This window comes from Halyomorpha halys, unplaced genomic scaffold, assembly GCF_000696795.3.
Source record: "Halyomorpha halys isolate HHAL.00 unplaced genomic scaffold, Hhal_1.1 Scaffold385.1, whole genome shotgun sequence".
In the NCBI taxonomy this organism is placed as follows: Eukaryota; Metazoa; Arthropoda; class Insecta; order Hemiptera; family Pentatomidae; genus Halyomorpha; species Halyomorpha halys.
In genome coordinates this window covers 61,958-87,419 of record NW_027112337.1, presented here as the reverse complement: position 1 = coordinate 87,419, position 25,462 = coordinate 61,958, and the positions used below count along the sequence as shown (strand labels likewise).

At 35.7% G+C, this 25,462-nt stretch overlaps 1 protein-coding gene across 1 annotated transcript in view; it reads right to left on the bottom strand.

Moving 5' to 3' along the window:
* The window catches only part of Sbf (SET domain binding factor), a gene marked incomplete in the record, with an annotated part of 132,070 nt that overhangs the window by 61,484 nt on the left and 45,124 nt on the right, over window positions 1-25,462 (bottom strand). The window contains 6 exon segments of the mRNA XM_067050252.1: window positions 2,561-2,822; window positions 5,791-5,953; window positions 8,021-8,108; window positions 9,384-9,470; window positions 14,957-15,070; window positions 21,826-21,954. Coding sequence (XP_066906353.1) covers window positions 2,561-2,822; window positions 5,791-5,953; window positions 8,021-8,108; window positions 9,384-9,470; window positions 14,957-15,070; window positions 21,826-21,954 — 843 coding nt within the window.

Sequence of the window (25,462 nt, the reverse complement as noted above, 5' to 3'; positions counted from 1 at the left end):
GATAGATTGGGAGGGGCCACCATATTTAGCACACTTGATCTGCAGATCCAGATGTACCCCTAAGACCGTCATAAGACGGCATTTAAGTATGAGTGTGGGCACTACGAGTTCACCAGAATGCCTTTTAGTTTGAAGAAAGCGCCCATTACATTTCATCGACTGAAGGAGAAATTTTTAAGAGAGTTAGACAAGTCCATGTGCCAAGTATATATGGACGACCTCTTGATTTTCAGTAAAACCAAGAAGGAGCATGTAAATCACCTGTGTAGTGTGTTCGAACGTGTTAGGCATTTCGGGCTAAGGTAGTCGTCAGAGAAATCCATATTAGGACAGGGCCCAAATTAATTTCTTGGGGCACACCATTTGAAGACAAGGAGTAAAGGCCGACAAACAAAAGGTTGAAGCTATCCAGAGAATGACATCGCCGAAAGACATAAAAGGAATTCGGAGCCTGTTGGGAGTCCTCAATTACTACTGGCAGTTCGTACCTGCAGTTAGAATACATACAGACCACAAGCCACTTCAATGGATAGGGAAGTTGAAAGAGTCCTCAGCTAGGGTGACCCACTGGAAGGAGCTCCTTAGCCAATACAATATAGAGATTCAGTACAAACCGGATAAAAAAAATGTGATACGCATGCGATAACCATTAATGTGATAGAAGACAACCAGGGACAAACATCTAGAGATTTACGACAATTTTTACATGAGTGAACACCAGGCGAGGAAGAAACTCAGAGCAAGAACTTCGTGAAGTATTTCCCAAAGAGGAAAGCTCGAATGGTGACAAACCAACAGAGATGGAAGAAATCAAAGAAATAATCAATGAGAAATCACACAAGATCATCTGTGAGATCAGAACTTTTGGGCTAATGAAAATTGATTTTGCGAAATACGGGAGAAGCTCAGTCATCACTATTTGGTCGACACCTGGGGTTAAGAAAGATCAAATTTGTCTCACATTTAAGGACACGTCCAAACTAGGTCGCACATATCATTTAGTAATTGAACTATTCAGCAAGGTCACTATGGCCCATCAGATTAGATATAGATCAGCAGAGGCAGTGCTAGGCGTGCAACAAGTATGGTTTCAATTTTATGGGATGAATATCTTCGGATGGAGACCGCAAGTTCGATAACGCGAATATTTGGGAAGAAATGAAGGTGTTGGCGGTGGCATGGCATTTAAATACCCCCAGGACATCCTAACAGCAGGGGGGCATAAAGAGTCTTCACAGCACATTGAGCAATCATTTGTAAGTTTATCAACTCGATAAGGACCTGGAGCCGGACGAAACCACAGTGAGAGAGATGGCAGCCTATAACCACTCTATTCATACGGTCACAGAGTTCTCTCTGTGTGCTTCGGTGCCCAAGAGAGATTAGAGGAATACAGCGATTAATGGGGAGGATATTGTCACTAATGGGCTGGCACTAAAAAAGACAGGGGACAAGAGTCCAACACATTATAACGTAAAACACAAGAGTCCAAGATATTATGGGTGAAGTTGGAATCGGGACAATCGTCTATCGTTGAATGGGTTCCAACAGGGGCAATGAGTCAACATAGTAACCATAGAAAGTGTCAAGGAACCAAAGAAACGGAGAACCGTTCATATTGAGCAACTGAAACTCCCCTTACTGGAAGCTAAATAAGTATGCTGGAGTTTTCTCATCTCGCCATTTCTATTCCCACAAAAGAGACAAAGAATGGAATTTTATTAATGCTTTTTTAAAATATTTTTGAAGATATATATAATAAAAAAGGCAGCATTCTGATTATTTTTTTAAATCCAAGTTAAACTGTTGATAATATTTGACCAAAAGCTAAAAAAAACAGAATCCCTCAACTAAAAACTTCATTGAGGGTAATAAGAACATCGTGCTTTCTGATCTCAAAGTTATTATTTAAAAATGTGTACAGAACAAACCCTGTAACAGCCCTCACATTTGATCTGCTTTTAAGGATAAATCTTATAAACATCATCTTTTATTTATTTGGAACCCAAATATGCTCTTGTACCTAAGACGAAAGAAAGTGATATACGTGCCTACTGTAAAACTGATGTAGTGGCAAAAACTAGATAATTGATTTCACCATTAGATTGTTTAGATATCTAATCCAATGACCTATATTCCACAAAAACACGGTCATAGGTATGGCAGTCACTCTTACAATTTTAACATTTGGTTAAATTTTCAGCAAGGGTTTGACCAAAGTTTACACAGTGATTTTTTTAGCAATTTTTAATAGCATAAAAAAAAACTCATATGATAATCTCAAAATGGGTTTCAAATATAAGGTGGTACAAATGGTGTACACACTGTAATCAACCTTATTTTTATTTGAGGGTATTAGGTATTGTAAATGGTATAGTACAATTATATCTCTCAAAATTATTTTTTTATTTTGATTCTTAGCTCAAGGGTAACAATGGTTCATAATTATCTGTTTATGTACTCAAAATCATTTGTCATAACCAACTTGTAGCAAATTAAAAACTCATTCATAAAAAAAAAAAAAAAAAATTGGTATATAATAAAAATATATATTGGGAACCTTTTGAATTGGAGGAAGCCTTTTTGACTCTCTATGAACTGCTTCTAATGTTTCAATATGCATATGAACCACTCCAGGAATCATTTGGTGAAGACATTTCACATGTTCACTAATTACACCTCCCTCAGTACTAACACGGTCAACAAAACGTGTAACGATCCTTATAATATCATTTGTTTCAGTGTTACTGCTTAAAAACCCTTCAGCTTCTTCAAATCCAGATTCCGAACCACCACTATCACCACTTTCAGCAACACTTGACCTGTAAAATAATACAAAATTGTTAACCAAAATTAAAAAAATAATCATCAAACAAAAGATGCTAACAATAAAAATAGAATAAATTAAAGTAAGCCACTGTTTTATTAAATAACCAACTAATTATTTAAAGTGACCCAGATTTATGAAAAGTAAAAGTTTTAAAATAATTGTCGCAGAAAAAAATTAAAATATATTGCTAATGATTAGTAAATATAACATAGGTGTAAGGGGTGCCCGTAACTCAGTTATGCCCTTTCTTACCAATTTGAGATTGCTGGTGGTGCCGGTTCAAATTCAGCCTACGACATTGACTTTTTTCATTGAGTGGCGGTCCCACAAAATGAAAAACTTGACCCCCAACCATGATTAGCAGTTATAGAACTCCAATAGGAGCCTCGGCCGGAAAATAAACAATAAATATTAAATAAACAATCATTCTTGATCTTGTATTTTCTACATATTTCAAAAATTATTTAATATTTCAATATTTTTCACATGGATTACTCAGCAAATTCTGTCTAATCCAGACTTCTGGTGATAAGGACAGGGTTTGGTCACATCTAGTTCAAATTATTGGTACTCTGCTGTAAACAGGGCGTTCTAAGAGGAAATCTGAGTAATTAAGAGTGGGATAGTTTATCAAAAATGTATTGAAGTGCCACCAACTTCATCTTTCAATTTTCTGTAAAGATGTGATTTTAAAAGCATTTTTCAAGAACACCAAGTTTTTTCCTTCAAAATTCAATTTTCTAAACTGCACATTTTTCAACTTTTGATGCCATTTTCAGAATCTTTGATCAATTTTGTATAAGATTGCAACCAGTTTGTAGGAAAATATTGCTTCCTTGAGCAATTACAGCAGCCATTAAGTTTTTTTTCTCATTGTTTTTGGTTTTCATACTTTTTCAAATATACTAACTAGAAAAACCATCTTATCACCCACCACAACTGTAAGTAGGCATGCCAGCAACTTCAAATCCCAGGGTAGAGATAAGCATTGGAAACATTGATCATATGTGTTAACAATCGACCACCAAAAGTCATGTCTACTTTGAGTTCTGACAATATCTTCAATAGTTTTCTTTTAATATAAATATTTTAAAAAATAATGAGGCAAACACATCTGTATCTGAAAATATAACTTATACACACAAAACTAATAACTTATTTGTATTTTGTAATTTTAGCTTTGAAGAAGGGAATAAAATCCTTAACAATGGCTGAAATCTTTTTATTTATGGAAGTCTATTTTGCCTCTTTTTCTAAAACTGTACACAAAACATGCAACTATAAAGAGTTCCAATAAAAAAAATCTAGTATTAAATGTAAAGAATTAAGATAGTAAAATTTACAGATTCATAGGGTTTATTGTGTCTCCTTTTTTTTTCAAGACTGATATTATTAAACACCATACAGTCATTATTGATATGATAGATGAATATGTACTATAATTTATTGGTATGTCAGACAAATATGTAAGAAGGTGTTATGGTTGTAATGGATAAATTAAACACTGGCGATATATACATAGATAAGTGGGTGATGCACAGTAGGGGAGCCGTGAGGGTGGGGGAGATAGTGTGGCAGTGACTGGCTGGAGGCCAAGAAAAACAGATGTGGACTACAACTTTCTGCAGTGTGTTCTGGATTATGCGAGTCGGCAGGGGTCATCTTCATACTTCTGAGGAAGGTGAGATGGTAGCCGAAAAGGAGATATCAGACAGTCCAGTGTTCTGGCAGGAGTACACCCAAGGCCTATGTGGGGTACGAACTAAACCTTTTTTTTTTATTTTATAATTTTCATTTCATGTTCCTTTTTTTTTTTTGTATGTGTAAGAGTGAAATTTAGTTAATCAGGTTAAGCTAGGGCATTTAAGTTAAGGTAAAATCAACCTATATGTTTTGCTTGTTTTATTGTTTTGTATTTTTAATTGATAAGATATTCTTCTTTTTTTTTCCTTTTCCATTTTGTATACATATATTTCTTTTTTTTTCTTGGAGAAGTTTGTCGGGGGGTGCGGTCAGCAATGAACAACATAAATAAACAAAACCATATTTATTTATTTTATGCCGACGTTTCGACCTGAGTTTCAGGTCTTCATCAGGGGTTGTGGCGTAGAGTGCAGGTTGGTAACTGCTGGGTACTATATATTATATTTCTTTTTATTATTAAACTTGTGTTCATACGATTCAGCTGTTCTTTCTTATGCGTATACACGGCTTTCTACTTGTTAGTTTACTTATTATTTTTTTGTGTTGTTCACTTAATATTGTGATAATTTCACAGGTGGGTTAGGTATTATCCCTAGATTTGTTGTTTATCTACGTATAAAGGTATTTGCCAGCAGTCATAGTTCGATAATTGTTTATACAGGGGTATACTGTAGTTATGTTGTGGGCATATTGGGGTCATTATTTCGGGGTTTTCATTATTTCCAAGGAAAAATAATGTGGTGCAAAAGGAGCGATTTATATTTTTTTCCCTTTCGCAACTATATCTTTTGCTCTAACTCACCCCTACTCCGCTGAGCGGGGGCAAATAAACGATAAATATAAACTAAAGTTAAATCAAAATTTGTGGTTATATAAGTTATTGCCTTCAACTGTTCATTGTCATTTCTTTATATTATATGCATAGCATTGTTTCACTAAGTGTTAGAGCATAAATAGTTTAATTTAGATGAAGTAACTTCCAGACCCTTTGAACCGATGATGTGATAGCTAAAGGATCATTACTGACCTTTCTAAAAGAGTGATTTGAACTTTAGGCATTTGTAAACTTAATGTTATCAGGAATCCAATTAATATCTAATAGAGAATTAGTCAAAGTTGTAGTTTTTAATTGCATGATAGCAGTAATCTATAGAAGCAACTGGAAAGTGTGGCAGTTTATGATTTTTTTATGAAATAGAAAAAATATAATAACATTAGAACCTGATACAAAGTAAAAAATATTGAAATTTGTATACCTGTTAGTTGCATTTGAGTGAGAATGTTGATCCCATGATTGAAGCTTTGTTTGCCGACTGACCACATCAACAGGAACTATTAAGTACACCATCCGATTTGCAAAATGAATAACTTGACTATACACAGTAGACTCTTCACTAGCAGCTAATTCATGTTGTTTTTCTGAGGGGCATTAATTATTTAAAAATTTAATCAAATAAAATAGTTGTCAGACCACCTACTATAAATAAAACTTGGAAAAAAATAGAACAAAGTAAAATTATGAAAGGAATACATGCTAGACAAATTGATATATTAATGAACAAATATCAAATAAAAGTAATACAAGAACAAGTGATAACATAAACATGAAATATTAAAAAAAAAAATCTTTGTTCAAGGAAAAATAATTAAAAATATAATTGAGATAAAAACTGGGATAGTTTAATTTCTATAGATTTTAGAGTAAGGTGTCCTACAGTAACTGGATCTATAAATGCAATAAGGAACCAACCAACATTAAGTAAAATTGTAATAAATAAGCAAGTTTTACAATTTTTTAAGAATTAAAAAAATAATCAATCTGATCAATTTGGAAAAAAAAAATGTTGGTTGGTTCCATGTTGAGTGGGTGGGTTTTATTGTTCTTAGTATTTTTTTCCCAATAAACTTCTGTCACTTTATTTCATGACTTTATTTTTTATTTCCAGCGTATCTGCATGCTGTTATTGAGAAATTTTAACAGATGGAAAACTTTTATTACTTATTTTCCCTTTTAAAATATCTAATGAATATCACCCTTAAGAAGGGTTGGAAGAAACTGAAGAAAAATTATTACAGAATAATGAAACATATTTGTTAAAGCAGTTTTCTAGTAAATGCATAAAATTTTCACTTATGACAGATATGATTCTTTCCAGGAAAGCTATTATACAATTGTATTTATGTCTGTCATTCACACTATACTATCGAGCCTTTTTACTAATTTTTTCTATTCATTCAATCACTTTATTTTTCAATTAAGTTAATTTTTATACAGTTTTACAACTTAAGCAATGATAGCAGAAAAATTAAAATCCACATATACAGAATGCTACAAGTTAGTATAGACTCAGCCTTCACAAAAAAGCAGGCCAACAAAAGGGGGAGGTAGAGCTAGAGTAGGTAGCTGGGGTCCGGCCCACCAGATTTTATTTTTATAAAAATATAGATACTTGTATAGATAAGATATTATAGATCTTAGATTTGTCTGTTTGCTTTGATATATAATAACCTTGTGATATAATTAAAGTCTTTGCTATATGTGCCGATATCTGATATCTGTTCCGAGTAGGATATCTGTCAACACAGGGACACTTTTCGCAGCTGGTTAATGGATACATGTAGAAGGGACCCTTCCCAGAAAATCTATAAAAACAGGTATCGCCTGCTGGCTTTGTCGGTAGGCAGGTCAATTATAGTTTGTACACAACATTTGTAGCCTCTTGTAACGTATTCTTCTTTGGAGTAGCTAATGATAGCCAATAGGAAATAAGATGCAGAAAAGGTAACGCCTCTATGAATGATAGGGGGATCTGATCAGAAGTAAAAAGACTGAGCGAAGGGAGCTAGAGGGCTCTTCAGAAATGGAACTTCACATCTAAGATGACACCCACAGCTACGACAACACCCACGGCGAAGACACACCATGACATGCATCATCCCAATTGATATGACCTATTTAAATATAATAGGTAATAATCTATAATGTAATCAATATGTTATAGCAAACCATATTTATCTGGATCATTCAATTATTTTATAATTTCATTTTATCACACTGAAATATAAATAAATACTTTGTTCCTTGATATATTTTATATACTATTATATTACCAAATACCACCCCTTATTATATTATATATTTTCAATAGTGACAATATTTTATAAATATAAAGATATTTGATTAGTAAACTGGTAAACACAAAAAGCCTTTAAGGAGGAATTCAATAATAATAATAGTTTTGCAGGACTCTATCTTAATTAATTAATTTATTTTTGGATAATTGCCTTCAGTGATTATCCTAGCATTCCAAACGACAGTATAAATAGCAGCTGACTATACAAAAACACTAATGAAGACTTACAAAGTGAATCAATTTTTTTTTTTAAATAATTTTTTTTACTAACACTTGGACCATTTTTCTTCAATTCTATATAGATAAATAATAAACTTCTATTTTTTCCTTTTAAGTTAAAATATAATCTTACCAATACTCAATGCAGGATATATGTGCATTTGCTCTGCTGCTATTTCCAAAGCAGATGGTTCCTGACCACGGCCTTTCCACATTGAGTCCTAAAAAATTAAAAAAAAAAATTATATAAATGCAACTTCCTCAACTTTTTAGAAAGATGTATTTTTGCTTTTTCAAAGATATTTTATCCCCTATAAAATTCATACAGCAGGGCAATGCTGATAAACACAAAAATTAACAGCCACACATATAAGTAGAATAATTAAAAAATATATTTTTATTATTTTTTGTACTGTATTAAATCAATTATATTTTTATAGCCACTTCTTTTCAAACAACTATTTTATTATTTTTACAAAAAACATAAGTTATTCATTGTAGAAGACATGGTCATGATCCTCCTCATGTTCAGCTGGTAGAAAGGAGTGATATAAGAATTTTTTTTATTTTCTAATACTTCTTTTGTAAATAATAGATTTTTTCCCAAAATTTTCACAATACATTACACATAGAATAGCAGAAATTTTATAATGTATACTAACCACAATACTTTGGTAAATGGTTATAGACTAAGTTTCATAGTTTTCCCATGGACATCAGAAAAGTAAACTGGTTAAATTGTTATCTTTTTCTGTTCCTTGGCACAAGTTTCTAAACTTACCAGTGCTGTTTAAAACAATACACAAGCATAATGCCTGACAAAACAAGAGTCAGGCAGAAAATAGAGAAGGAAGAGATCAATCTTTTATTAACCTCGTAATCATTGAGAATAAACTATCTAGGATTCTGAACACTCAGTTCTATGGGGAAGGGGGCTACAGTACACCATAGTAACCATTATGAATAAAGTAAAATAACAGAAAATCAGAAAGAAAAAGAAACATCCCCCAGATGTTAGTGAGAGAAATATAAGAAAAAAACATATATAGAGGCAGTCCCCATTTTACATTGCCTCGTTTTAAATAATTTCAAAGTTACATTGTTAACTAATTATTACCAGCATCTTTGACAAAAATGATATTTTTTTTTTATCAAACTAAGCCATTAAAAAAATTGGAATGAAAAATGTAGTTCTTGAAATTGAGTCCACATTATATAAAAGATTTGATAGATAAACTAAAGGTTACAGAATACGGCTAAATGTATGTATACACATTTTTGATGAACAGGCATTGACTTAAGCCCGATTCAACTTGAGTCATTGTCTCAGGAACGAAACCTAAAATAAGAACGAGGACTCCCTATTCAGCTCAAGAAAAAATAAAAATAAAACCAAACCCAACCAATTTTCATAAATTAATAAAGAACAAAAATAAATAAATAAAAAAGTAACTAAATAAAAATATGTGATAACTAAATGAAACAATTATAATTACTTGAATATATAATGCTTTAATTTCTTTTTGAACATCTTGATAGAAAGCTCCTTCCCAAAACTGTTGATTTTGCCAAACTGTATGCTCCTGGGCAGAAATAAAAATAATTTAAAATACACACATATATATATATATATTAATGAATTGATTTACTTTTGGGTTAACCAACAAAAAAAATCAATATATAACTTCACCAGTGTTCAGAGGTCACCAGTACAGTAAATGAATTACATATACAAATAGTTATTACATATAAAAAGAGAATAATAAATCAAAATGTATTTATATAAATTAATAATACACAATACAGCTAAACTTGATATGCATATATAAATGACCATTCAGTGGGTACTGCCAGAATTATTTGTACTAAGATAATTCAGCTTGGGCATGTATCAGGTTCCTTAAAAAAAAATATAGCAATCCTCCATTGCCATTCCATTTAAGGTTGGGTAAGACTTTAACAGATCCAAAATATATATGCTTGAAACGACACTAAGAGTGATTGCATATTTTCCCAAAAGTCTCAATTGGGCAATAATTTTTAGGTAAGCTATGAGGCAGCTGATCAATAGGTTGTTCTGGGGAACATCCGGTTTAATGAAAATCCTACCTTACCATGGGTTATAGGTTGATTACCGTAATTATGAGAGATTTTTACACTTGAAGAATTCCTGCATCCTTTCAATATCACCCTCTTTTGATTTTAATACTGATTGGATCATCAAATAATATCAAGACAAACATAACAAAGCCCTCCAGAAGTTTCCTCCATAGTGTTATTCAATTATACAGCAAACTCAACCGGTTATTACCATTCAGTTGCAGCAACTTTAAAAAAAATTGTTTGGCAAAGTGAGTACAATACATATTGAGTATTTTTATTAACCTGGACAACGATTGCTGTAAAACATGATATCCCAAAGGAATGGATGCAACTTCTAATCTTATCATAAAATGTGGGGTATTCCATTGTAAAAACAGTAGTTGCTTATAGTATATGGCTTGTATATTGTATCTGGAGTAAAACAATTTTGTTTTTCAGATATTTACTGCTAAAGAGTTTGATATATAGTATCTATTAAAAATATTTAGTTTTGATTACACATCAGTCCCAGCGTCCCCAATCAAGACTAGATCATCCACATAAATAATTTTATTGGATCATAATTTAATTGTATGAAGATATTCTCTTCCTATGCATCCCATTTCTCTGATAAAAAAACAGCATCGATATCTGCAATAAATGGAGAGAATAGGAGCTTAATATATCGCCCTGGAGAAAACTCTCAGTGACTGCTATTGGATTACTCAAATAATTTTACATTTTTCCTGTATGGTTGTATTATTGTAGATTGTGGATGGACACTGATGCTACAGTGCATACCTAGTTGACTTAATATATGTTTAAAGGAAGAAGCCAATAAACTGGGTAAGTCAGGAAAGCATTAATCAACAGAGCAGTCAGTAGAAGGAACGATTAATACCTTTGAGAAGGTACCTAGTAAGTGACTTTGGTCACTGACAATTCCATCAACCTCAGCCCTTAGCATTCAATGAAATGGAATGAAAAAATAATTTTATTCTGGGACATATGTCCCCTAATAATAAATACATACATGGTTCATATACATCATATTAATATTTTTATCTGGCAAGCATTTACAAATTTTCAGATAGTAGAATGAAATTACATTGGTATATTGGCTTTACTACAGTTTATAATGTTAATGAATATATGCCTATTTATTTGATTTCAATGATGTGGAGGTTTGGTTATACAATAAGTGGAGGAATAGGTGTTGTTTAAAGGAAAGAATGGATGAGGATTGACGAATGGAGATGGAAAGAGAATTCCAGAAGGAGGCTGCACGTACGATGAAGGATTTGCTAAAGAAGATGGTTCTATAGGAAGGCATATATAAATTAATTGGTTGGGATCTGGTGTTTAATGAGTGGATGGATGAACGAAGAGTGAGGAGATATAGGATATAGCTAGGTTTTTTGATTTTAAGAACTTGGCATAGGAAAACACCAAGGAGGTATTGCCTTCGGGAGGTTGGATAGAGCCACTTCAACTCGGTATACCAGCAGGAGACTTGAAAGCGCCTAGGGAACCCAAAGATATATCTTACAAAGCAATTCATGAGTCTCTTCAGTCTCAATGCTAGTCCTGCAGATAGCCCTCCATACACCAAGGATCTGTAGTCGAAGTGAGGGAAGACAAGAGACGATACTAGGAGCTGACGGGTGTTCTGAGGAATGGAATTACGGAATCTTAGAAATTGTTTGAGTATAGTTATGGATTAGCATGTGATTTTTCTGCCCTGGCATGAACGCCGATGTCTCAAGATGGGCTCAGTGTTGTATTGCCTGTCAGACATCGAAAGTGATCCGTCACACAGTAACCCCTCCGGATACCTTCGCTCCCAGCTCCAGGTTTGAACACATTCACATGGACCTCATCGGACCATTACCAAACTCCGACGGATTGCGGTACTTTCTGACGATCATTGACCGATTCACCTGTTGGCCTGAGGTGTGCCCTATGGAGGAAATACCAAGGTAGCATCAGCGATTGTGGGTACATGGATCTCCCTCTATGGTACGCCAGCAAGGATAACCACTGACCAAGGGCGCCAGTTCGAGTCAGATCTTTTCATAAATCTGACTCGTATATTAGGTATACAGCATCAGAGGACTACAGCATACCATCCTCAGTCCAACGGCGTGGAACGGTGGCACAGGACCCTCAAGGCATCCCTCATGTCTACACTGAACGCATCGGGATGGACAAGTACGTTACCAACAGTTCTTTTAGGCCTCCGATCAGCAGTGAGAGAGGACGTGGGTGCCAGCGCAGCGGAAATGGTATTTGGGCAGCCTTTACGCCTGCCTGGAGAGTTCTTTGAGGCATCAGGACGTCGGGAAGACTCCGAATCGACGCTGAACACCCTGCGGGAGGCCATGAAGAATCTCCGCTCGGCGCCATCCCGCACTTTTGTGATTTGACTTTTGTGCATCGAGACTTAAAGGACTGCACCCACGTATTTCTAAGGGACGACTCCGTTAGGGTACCGCTCACTCCACCATACTCTGGACCCTACAAAGTAATCTCACAGAAGGAAAAAACATTTCAGATCCAGCTACCATCAGGTCCAAAAACGATTTCGATGGATCGACTGAAAGTTGCACATCTTCTTTCCGGCGCAAACACAACGCAGGTAGAAAGAAACGCCAACGCGGCTCAGTCCAGTCCTACGCCCGCTGCAGGATCTGCTAACTCTTCTAATGACCTCGACGCAGAACAGCATCAACCAAAACCAGTGTATCACACCCGCTCTGGACGTGCAGTAAAGCCGACTGTTAGGTTCTGCGCCAACGTCATTGGGGGGGGAGTGATGTGGTGGCAAGATTAACGTCTTAAGTGGCAATAGTTGACATTTGCAAAGAGAGTGTTTGAAATGGGTTTGCCATTGTCGAAATTATTATCAACATTTTTATTTCTTTACTATATTTCTTTTAAATCTATTTTTAATTATAATTCATTTAAAGTTTCATTATTAATTTTATTATTAAAGTTTACATTTGTTTTAGTGGCAAACCCATTTGAAACCTCTCGCCATATGATCAATTACAATTAATTATGGAGAACTTGTGTGTTGTTATCTAAAAAAACTGAACGTTTATGTATATAATAATTGCGATTGTGTTTTTTTAATTTTCAAGTGTGAACGTTGTTTTTTTACGATAATAAAGACCTAAAGATTCATCTTTATTATTATATAATAGAAACACGCATTAAAATATCTTTTAGATCGTCAGTGATTTTCCCAATTTCTTTGAGAATAGCCATTATATTGTAATAATTTAATTATTATTTAAAATAAAATAATTTGAAATTTTATATTTTTTAACTTAAATTCTGATATCTAAAAGAGATAGCTTGGGTTGAAATTTAAAAACTTTAATACTAAATAGATAATAGAATTTTATTTAAGTTTTATAATATAAAAGACTCTTAATCTCAGGGTGTGTTGCTAGGCAATCAGAAACAGACACTTACAATAATTACACTTAATTAAGTTAATATCTCTTTTACAAATGTATTTAAATTTAGGTATAACAAAACTAACCAATTTCACAATCTTCTTTTGATGGTTCTTGCTATCTTCTTTTTTCTAATGTTATGTCCTATCGTCAAAAATGGCTTCCAGTCCTTCCAAAAAGCTATGTCTCTCTCACAACAATGGCTTCCAAACTTTCCCGTTTCCAGCCGACGGACGTCCTCTCACCAGGCAATCCAAACTAAGAGTCCTCTATTCTTCTTGGTTGTCTTCCTTTTTCAAACTGTCCACTCTTGCTGGACAGAAATTGATGAGGACCTCCTCATCCTGGAAACATCATTTTCCTTCGCTTCCAAACAACGAAATGAATCTCCAAAACCAAAAAACCTGCCTCGATGTTACATGTTAACATCGATTGTCGCACAACAGTTAGGGATTTTTGCAAATGATTTACTTTCTGAATATTATTCTTTAGCACTATTTCTTGACTTCTATATTTTCTTAAATTTACTGTATTTTCAATTATGATGGGAAGAGTTAAAATAGTTTTTATGATATTTTAATACGCTCAACATGGCCTTGATTCAACGGACTTGTTGACTGCTTGGTTTTGTTTTGAATCACAAATTTATTATGGACAATGAAAATTGGTTAGCTTACTTTTTGGATAAACAAAACAAATGAACAATATTAAAATGATACATAAAATAAAACATATCAAAAACCCTTTATACATCAAAATATACTATTTACTCAAAAAGAGCATATTACAATATTTTCCTCCATGCTTCTGCTGGGTACGGCACTATATTGCCTAGCCCCTGACTTGGCCAAACTCTGACATGAGAGACAGTTCCAGTTTTGTTTTTTATGTTGCGAGATTTCACTGTCTGGAATGTTACAGCATTGCATTTATTGTGAAGTAAAATTTTACAGAAGTTGCAGGCTAGTGCTAACTTGTCCTCTCTGATGACAACCTGTTTACAGACCGGGCATACCGCGATCTTAGTTTTCGTACTGGTATTTGTGGGAACTATTATATAAATGAGAAACCTGTAGGGGGGGGGTCGGTGGTGGGGTGATGCTGCTGTAGTGGGGCAGTCAACAGTCTTTAATCCCTTAGTTTACCTTAATGTTTACTGCCTTAATCCCTGGCCTCTATGTCTGTATCATAAAGTTCCAACTGTTTTTCTATTAAAATAACAATTTTATTTCATCAAAAAACAGCAGAAAGATTATCTTAAGTTCACAGAAACACTTTTTTGTTGTTCAGTACATTGCCAAATATAACAACCAAGGGTAGGCATTAGTTAGTAGTAATAGTACTGTAGTAGTAAAATTATGAATGAAATGAACTTAATTATGAAATTATTTGTGGAAGCAGTGATTGTAAAGTCATAACTAATAAACTATGTGATAAAAAATATAGCATATAAAATAAAACAGTTTAAAAAACTAGATGTGTCATTTAATATTTTCATTAACAAAAGAAAAAACAAGGCAAACCTGAATGCACGTATAGGCAAACTGAATAACTCCAGTACAAAGTTTCCTACAAAATGCTGTGGCCAAGGGTAGTAATGCTGCAGCAACACCAAATTCATCTAAAGGTGAAACATCCTGAAATAATAAATAAAATGTACATGAAATTATATTATAAACACACACACACACGCACACGCACACGCACGCACGCACGCACGGACACACACACACACACCCGTGTGGAGTAGCTAGTCTCCCATCGGGCGCCTCCCCAGGTGGCGAATAGGGGGATTCTCACCAGATATGGCGGGAACCGGGGAAATAAAATACCCGGGGTGGACCAAAACTAGATTCAAATCCAGGCGCGACGGTTCCTAGAATAGGCGGGGTACTGGTCAGCGTCTGTTCCTCAGGTTAGAGGCGGCTGTTTCAAAACCTGGCAGGAGGTATAAAATGCGAAAATACTATGAAAAGTATGGAAGATGGAGGTAACTGTGCTACGGTGCAGGGGCACGGAACCCCAGTACCGGCGCCGATTGGGAATGCGAAAGCGGGTTCCCCGGCGTCGTCATCATACGACCGCAGTGCTGCAATGGTGGGAGACTTGGCCATTGTAGCATCTAATGCCACAAGACTTACCACAGCACAGGTGATGCAAAATCTTGGGAGCAAGATTAAACAGCTTCTCTCCTTCATCCGCACCAAGAACAATGTGCATGGCAAGATAAGGAGTTTTGCATGCGAAATCCAACTGTATTTTGAAAAGTTGGAAACAGCTGCACTCCCTATCGAAACTGCAGACGGCCACACCCAAACGAAGGAGGTAAGTCCACCAAGGAAGAATGCTGTTAAATCAGAAGGAACAGTAACCACACCTTCTTTAACTAGCGATAAAAGGAAGAACATTGCAAACAAGAAGAAAATTGCTCAACCCAATGCACCAGTGGTGCATCATAATGCAGATCACCCTCAGAGATCTTATACAGTTCAGCGTGGAGAACACCAGGAGGAGCTATGGCAAGAAGTGCGAAAGAGATCTAGGAAGAAACCTCGCCCTAAGCCACCGAGGCCTGCCGCAGTCATAATAAAAATACCAGAGAGCCAGTCCTACTCAGATGTCCTACGAAAGGTGAGGGAAGATCCGGCGATGGTCGAGATGGCTTCATCAATTACAAAGGTCCGGAAAATTAATAAAGGAGACCTTTTACTCCAATTGGACAGGAATAAAGAGCAATCTCTTGCTTCACTAAAGAGTTCAATGGAGGGTGTGATTGGCGAAGGGGCAGAAGTGCGGACATGGACGGAGGAGTCCCTTTTCGAGCTGCGAGATTTGGACGATCTCACCACTAAAGAGGAGGTTGCGGAGGCCTTAAAACCTCTCCTGGATGAAGAGTCAATGCCCATCACAGCGGTAAAGTCCATCCGGAAAGCCTATGGCGGTACGCAAACGGCGGTTATTTCACTTCCAGTTCTGCAGGCAAGGAAGATCATAGCTCATGGAAAGGTCCGAGTAGGACTGGTTGTAAGCCGAATACGAGAAAAACTCAAAGTTCTAAAGTGTTTCCGTTGCTGGGAGTACGGACACATAGCCCGGAATTGTGTTGGAAAGGATAGGACCTGCCTATGTCGAAACTGTAGGTAAAGCAGGTCACAAAGCTAGTGATTGTAACCAGAAACCTCAATGCGCATTATGTGCGGGAAAAGAAGATGCCGACCACTCTAGTGGAAGTAGTAAGTGTCCAGCTTTCCGTACAGCACTGAAAACCATGACGCAAATCCAACAACATCGCAGATGAGAATACTTCAACTGAATCTGAACCATTGTGAAGCTGCACAAGATCTCCTTTACCAAACAGTACGGGAACAGCACATCGACGTCGCTATACTCTGCGAACAATATAAAAACCTAGATGGAAACTCGTGGGTATCCGATGTGAGTGGTAAAGCTGCTGTGTGGGCCTGTAATTCCCAAGCTATTCAGGAAGTGAATACTACATTGCACTCCGGCTTTGTATGGGTGAAGATCAATGACATGTACATCTTTAGCTGCTACGCCTATCCCAGCATCACAATAGAAGACTTTGCGAATTTGTTGGATCGCATTGTCTTAGAGGCTAGTTGCCATAAGCCAGCTATCATAGCAGGTGATTTCAACGCATGGGCAACTGAATGGGGAAGTAGGTTAACAAATCGACGTGGTGAAGTTCTCCTCGAAGCTTTCGCACAAATGAGTGATATGCTCCTAATGAACATTGGAACCAACCCGACGTTCACAAGAGCTGGAAGATCATCCATCATCGATTTGACGTTTGTGAGTGGTCGCCTGCACCGGATCGGAACTTGGAAGGTTTGTGGACTTTATACAAATAGTGACCACCAGGCTATATTGATCACACTGGATACGCCTACAAGAAAGAACAGTTCTCGATCGAGAACCAACAGCTGGAACACGAAGATATTCGATGGTGCCGCATTCACTTTAATGCTAGAGGACGAGTGTGAATTAAGAGGGTCAGTAGAGGAAAAGGCGCGTACACTAACCTCTTTTATATCTGGAGCTAGTGATGCAGCTATGACCCGTTCAAGGCCTAGAAAACATTCCTCAGTGTACTGGTGGACGGATACTATTGACGATCTTCGCCAGTGTTGCAACCAAGCAAGAAGACATTACCAGCGAGCGAGACGTCTACCGGAGTTTTCAGTGCTTCAAGAAGAGTTCAAGAGTGCTAGAAGAAACCTCCGACAAGCCATTAAAGAAAGCAAACGACAGTGCTGGAGAGAACTCTGTGATGTGGTTGATGCAGACACATGGGGTAGACCTTACAAAATAGCACTTAAGAAACTTTGTAAAGGCACGATGCAGCTCCCCATGAGATCGAATGTTGTAGACAGTATTGTCAGAACACTATTCCCTGAACAGGCGAATAGTATTAAAGGTATTGACAATACATATATAACGGATTTTCCATAAATCACGCAGGAAGAGATAGAGGACATCGCCTCGGACCTAAAACATGGCAAGGCACCAGGATTGGATGGAATTCCTGAATTCTATAGCTCTGAAGGTGGCTCTAAGGAAACAACCGGATCTTTTCATCGATCTCTTCAATTCGTGCATTCGTGAAGGCTCAATTCCGAAACCTTGGAAGAGACAGCGCCTCGTACTCATTCCAAAGAGTAAGGGAAGACTGGAGGACCCGTCAACCTATCGTCCAATTTGCTTATTGGATACCATGGGTAAGGCATTCGAGAAGATCCTTTCCCTCAGACTACAAGAGTTCACGGAGGGAGTTAAAGGCCTCTCGCGAGCTCAATTCGGATTTCGTAAAGCGCGATCCACGATAGATGCTGTTGGATTGGTAGTCGAGATGGCCCGTACAGCAATTGCAGGAGCAAGGTGGAGGAGAGGTGCTAAGTGTTATGCAGCAATCATCACGCTAGACGTTAAGAATGCCTTTAACACTGCAAGATGGACCTGTATAATAGATGCCCTACGGACTATGGCGGTGCCAGCCTATCTTATGAGAATTCTCACTGACTACTTTAAAGATAGAGTTTTGTTTTATTCTTCAGACATTGGCCAAAGGAGATACAAGGTGACTGGAGGTGTCCCACAGGGCTCGGTATTAGGGCCTCTTCTGTGGAACGTCATGTACGACGCAATCTTTAAACTGACATTGCCGGAGGGAGCCACAGTTGTTGGATTCGCAGATGACGTTGCAGTTGTAGTAGCCGCGAAGTACTTGGAAGAAGTTACCCTCATCGCTAACCAGGCTGTTGCTACGGTCCGAGGTTGGCTGTCTTCGGTAGGCCTACAACTTGCAGATCACAAGACCGAAGTTCTCCTAGTAACTAGCAGGAAGCAGACTGAGTCTATCACTGTAACAGTGGGTAGGCACGAAATTCGTTCCCAGTCTTGCTTAAAGTACCTAGGAGTCATGATCGATGCACGTCTCCGCTTTAATGTTCACACGGAGTATATAAGCACCAAATCTGCTAAAGTTGCATCCCTACTGTCACGTCTCATGCCAAACGTCGGAGGTCCCAAAGAAAGTAGGCGAAGGCTTCTGGCTACTGTTGTCACCTCCATTATGTTATATGCAGCCCCGATTTGGAAACAAGCGATGGCTACCATATCATACAGGAGACAGATAGTTTCAGTGTACCGCAGAGTTTGTTTAAGGACAGTTAGCGCTTTTCGAACTGTTTCCTACGAAGCGGTGTGTGTGATAGCCCGAATGCCACCTGTGGAACTTCTTGTTGGAGAAAGAAGCAGGCACTATGGACGACGCTTGCACTTATCAAGAGAAGAAGAGCGAAAAATAACGATCGACCAGTGGCAGCAGCGTTGGGAGGCTGCAGATTCCGGGAGGTGGACTCACAGGTTAATACCCGATGTGGCCAAGTGGTATGGTCGCCAGCATGGTGAGGTGGATTTCTACATAACCCAATTGATGACCGGACATGGATGCTTCAGAGCCTACCAGTACCGCTTCAAACTGGATAACACCGCAGAATGCCCTGGATGCCAGACTGTCGAGGAAACCGCAGAGCACGTGTTCTTCACTTGCACTCGCTTTGCAGTAGAAAGAAGTGAATTGGAGAGAGAGTGTGGAGGACGCATCACTCCAGAAAAAGTGGTGAGCTTATATGCTCCTGTCAGACCAGCATTGGAATGCAGTGAAGAGATTCACCACAGTCGTTCTCAAGAGGTTGAGAGAGGAAGAGAGGGCTAGAGACGTAACTAGCATGGAAACGTAAAAACCATGCAAAGAATGCGAGGCGGCACTCAGCCATTTCCCTCCATGAAGTAATGCCTAGCGGCGGTCCCATGGAGAGGAATGAACAGGTGTAGGGCGGTGGTTTTAGTGGGTAAAAATCCCACACACGGATAGGTACGGGCCTATCCGTGTCTTTTGAAGATTTCCACCGACCCTCGTAAAAAAAAAACAAAAAAAAAACACACACACACACACACACACAAATATATATATATATAAAACCTGAATGAAACCGAAGATAAATAAAATTTATCTTAGATAACAGATAATGGATTTAGAGTAAAAATATCAATTATTTCAGATGTCGAATTAACATAACAGCATCATCCATTATTCAAAAATAACAAGTAATTTAAATTTATCTGTCATCTTTTATCTTAGATAATTAGCTGAATAAAAATTACTCAACATATAAAAATAATTTGAACAAAAAAATCAACTGATTTATAGATTAATATTTATTTTGATCATTTGTAATGATTGCTGATGGTCTGTTTTGAGCAGAGGAGGGACGCTGTACAATAGGCCCTCTGTGTCCGCATGCTTCTTAGCCGGAAAAAAAAAAAAAAAAAAAAAAAAAAAAATGATTGCTGATACATTTAACCACAAAACATGAAGTAACTAAAAAATTCAACGTTTTGTAAACACTGCAATAGATTTATTTTTGATTGCCTAGTTTGGACAAGTTCTGGATACATTTATGAATTCATTACATAACACAATATTACATAAATATATTTTAAGCAATTGTTTTAAGTAATAATCCAGTATTTTCTATTCTTTTTTGTATTTTCATAATTCTATATTACTTAAATTAGGCATTCGAAATGGACATGTAATAAATCAAAAATAACTTTGAATAATAGATGATCTGTTGATGAATGAAACTGTTTGTTGGATAATGAATGAAAGATACATAACAAATTATACAATTAATGCCTAGCTCTAAATGCAAAATTTTCATATGTTACTATCTGCAAACTTATACAGTCATTAATGCCAATAAAACTTGAATAATATTTTAGAGAAGATAACACCAAGACCCAGAATGAGGATAGAATGAATCTAACAGATGATATTGAAAAAAATTAGAATGATTACAGGTAGTTCCTCTCACAGACCTCTAATTAATAATGAAAATCATACTTAAAAAAAAAAAGATAATAATCTTATATAATATCTTTATCATTATTCATCAGTAAGATTTCAAACATAAATGTTACAGTTAACTTTTTAACTTATGTAATTTAACAGATTGAATGACATATTTATAAATAATAGATGTTTTGAATATTACAAAGTTCAAATAATAAAACAAAAGTAACATGTAAATTCTTATGAATATTAATTTCTATAAGTTTATGAATCTATTATTTTATTTATGGCAGAATTTGTTTCAGTTGGCATTATCTCATTATTGAACCATAGCTTTAGAAATTTGAATTAAAAATTCTATGTATAAATCATGTTTACCAATAAAGTGCAAACTTTACCTGCTATAATGAACACAATACAGTAGAGTATCAATTACCTAGACTAATACTGTTGATTATTCTTTTTTTTTTTTTTTTTTTTTAGAAAATAAAAACTGAAAGTGGATGGTTAATTACTTTAAAAAAAGATGAGTAATGAGTCCCTTAGAATACTAATGCTTTACTTTTTTTTTTATATTTACATTTCGAAGTATTATTACATACAAATGTCAAAATTATCATAATTAAACTTTTTAATAAAAATATATAATCTATATCCTATGTTATTATTTGTTACTACTTCCAATTTTCCTCAATGTATAATTTTGTCCATGATTTAGGCAAGGGCTGGTTGGTTAGTCACGATAGTTGACGATCCACTTTATTTTCAAAATCAAATATAATACTATAAAAACATATATCAAATATTAGACCAAGAGAAAGCTGAGAACTTGTAGGATAGAGAACCAGTGACATTGATTATTTCATAGTAACAAACAGACCATCTAGATGGGGTACTACATCCCTCTGAAGCATCGATCAGAACTTTTTGAAAATTTATTTTCCAAAGTCATAGGATAGAGTTCTTACCAAGCAATTAGCACTGTTTACAATTTATTGTATCAGTATTACTTACAATTTCATTATGAATTATTTTCTTTGAAGTTGCTAAAACCTTGCCAACTCTCCCCCTCCCCCCCCATGCAAGATTCGAAGCGGCTACTGGAGACTCAAGGTGACTACGGCGATGCCTCAACTTCCTTCGCTACAAACGTAAAAACAAAATTAATTCACTTTTTATTTTTTTTGAATATATCCTGAACTCCTTTCTGCAGGATATTCAAAAGAAAGAAAAGGTTAATTCCGAAACGTTGGCTCAATAAAATAGGATAATTCTACTATTTGAGTTTTTTTTTTACCGCACCCGGACCATATTCCATTCATCGTTAATTCCTTTTGTTTTGTTTTTTATTGATGTTAAAAATAAAATAAGAATTCACACTTGATACAAATAAACAACCTTAAAAAAGTTGTTTATCAGAAATAATATAAATATATAATTTGTATTAAATATTTCATAAATGCACACTCTAACTAGATTTACTAAGCACTCTGATATTCTATAATTGATCAAAATATATAAATTTTGGTTGGAAATGGAACCTTTAAAGTTTTTTTTTTTAAATTTACATAACATTGATGGCCCATCATTTATATTCTAATATATTTGTATCAAAATTTACTGTTAGAAAAATATTTGAACATTCATTAAACAATTTTTCCATCTTCAAAGTAGAAGAAAAGTTGTAAATAAAATACTTTTGGTGAATTTTGATGGACCTTACAATTTGCTTACAGGGAGGAGCTCTCTAGTGCAATGAAAGAAATGGTTATGGGCCAGAAAAATGATTAAACTAATTAAGTACATTATGAAAAAGAATAAATGCCAAGTCTGGATATACAGAAAGAATAGTGGTTCATTAAATGTGAACACAGGGCTCAAAAAGTAACCACAATTTGACAACTAGTTAAATTGAGGAACTATACTTTTGAGGTTATTTCAAGCTCAAAGTTCCTGAGATCTGCAATCAAGGAGAAGATAGAAGAGGAAACTGAAATAAGATGCAGATTAGAAGCAGCTAACAGAAGATATGTTTCTTTATCAAAACTCATTAGAAGCAATTAATAAGCTGCACTAAAAATATAAGGCTTTAAAAATGTATTGTAAAACCAGAAGCAGCTTATGCATGCAAAATGTGTATGCTCAACACGGCAATAGCACAAAACAATGATCTGTTTGAGAAAAAAATACTGAAACGTACTCTTAGACTGAAGCACTGACTGTGCTGAAATGTGGGAATATATATGGAATAATGGAATTTAATTCTATCCAACTTCATTAGGTTATAGAGGTTAAAATGGATCGGTCAAAACATCAGAATGGAACATTGTGGGGACCTTTTAAAACTGACCAAGAACAAATGAGAGAGAGGAAGACCCAGATCCCGCTGGAAGGATAATGTCTTTAATAAAGAGAAGTAGAGATGACCACAACACATCCTGCAGACAGGATAGCTCCTTGCTTCTGTAAACCCAATAGTAGAAAAAGAAGAAGTTGAATGATAATAACTAAAACTGCATTAATAGTTTACAATAATATCCTTGGTGTATTCTGTGATTTAACCACTTAGGATTAAAATTTTTGAAAATTAGGAATTCATTTGTAAAATAATGTTCGAAAATGATGGTCAATTTGAAATCAGCATTCTTGAAAACTTAATAAATGATATTCTGTGCCAAAGAATAATGAAAGCAAATAATTAATCAAAATTTTTGCACTCAAATGAAATTTCGACAGTAAATTTGAGATTCGTAATTTTGAAAAGACAATGAATCATCACTAAATCAATGAAATCAAATCTTTCCCCTCCTTCAAAAAACAATAATTATTGACCCCTAGCAGCAAAAAAAAAAACTGATTTTTTATCCATAATTCTTGTATGATTTTATTATTACTTTTTTTGAGGAAAGAATTAGTTTCTTTGTAATTTATTTAAATTAGGTTTACCATAAAGAAATCATTTCTATTAATACTACTATATAAATAGATTTTAAAAGATAAAAATGAGAAATTGAAAGTTTTTAAAGTCGATAATTTTTCATTTATATTCCATATTCTGACAGAGAATGGCCATCAAATGACAGTTACTACCCCTTCTTCTGTGGCAAAGGCTCCAAACCCAGTCAGGCAGAGAAGAAGTTATGATATAAAGACATTACATTGAAGCTGATTTAAGTCATTAGAAGGAGAATAACAATATCTAACATGTCTACCTACTGGTACTGGTAGTGGTATATGGTGGGGGGAACAAGTCTGGTAAGTGGGCCTAGTGGTCCTTTTTGCCAACCCCTGGCAGCTACCCGAGTACTAACCAAGGTGGGAATGTCAAAATTCATTCTTCGGGACCACCAAAACTGGGCCAGTTAACCAATGTTAACTGTCCCAGGTGAGAATTGAACCCACAACGTTCCAAACCGAGTGCACCGGGACCTGCATCCCAACCTGCACGGCCATCACATCCCTTATTATATTGAAGCTGATTTAAGTCATTAAAAGGAGAATAACGATATCTAACATGTCTATCTAAGATATCTCCCAAAAACAAATGCTATATAAGATTCATAATGGAAGATCTAATGAGCAGTCCAAAATTTTAATGATGCATGTTCCATGTAATCAGTGCCAATCCTTGTGGAGTAAGGACATGTATTATCCTCTATCAAAATAAACTCTTGACCAATAAAAGGGATCACAGCCAATGGTAGGACTTCCTATATATACTTCTAAGCAGAGTTCCAGTACCAATTAAAATCAGTCCAATATGAATGTGGAAATTTAGTACTCCCCATTATAAATGATTGTCTGGAAAGGCTGTGACTTAATGTAACTCACAAAGAGTACACTCCTGGTCATTTCCATATTCTGCCCAGACCATCTGAGTGGCGCAGACCAAAGAGAGTGAACAAAACCACTACCTATTGCTGGTCAAAAAATAAGTTTTTTTTAATGATACCTTTCAAGGAGTTGAGGCCCTGTCGTGGGATGCCTTGCTTAAAGTTCATGTTCCCTCAGTCTCTGCCATACAGTGGCCAAGCCAAGCTAAGATGGCATTTTGTGACATTTTAAGTCTACTCTGAATGGATAGTTAAATCCCAATCTTGAAAGTACTGAGGGACTGAGAACATGTGAATAAATTGTCAGATTGAGTTGTGATCTTAGGTTAGCTACAGCCAGTCCTCCACTCACAGCTGCTTGTCTACTTGCATTGCTGGAGTATGTTATGAACAGTGGACTCAGCTACTCCAAACATTCCCACAATTTATTGGATGCTCAAGCCTTTTCTATATCTTTCCTTCTCTACGGGCTACATACTTAACCATTATACTTGACCAGAATAGATAAAGAAAATGTATTAATGGCAAAATACACAAGGCTAAAAAATTAAAGAGGTTCAAAGGTGCAAGAACTTACATACAGTTGAGAAGAATTGAATACGGTGAAGCAGTCTCAAAACAAATGTGTGATTATTTATTGTCCTTTTAAACCTGAAGGGATTATTTCAACATACCTAGTCCCAGCATACTATATACTAACTAAATTACTCCCCCCCCAAAAATAAAATTTACTCATTGTCAGAATTGAAAATAAAAAATCAGGCTTTCTTCGCAGCAAGGTGTATACATACACACATGTATACATATAACTTAAGAAT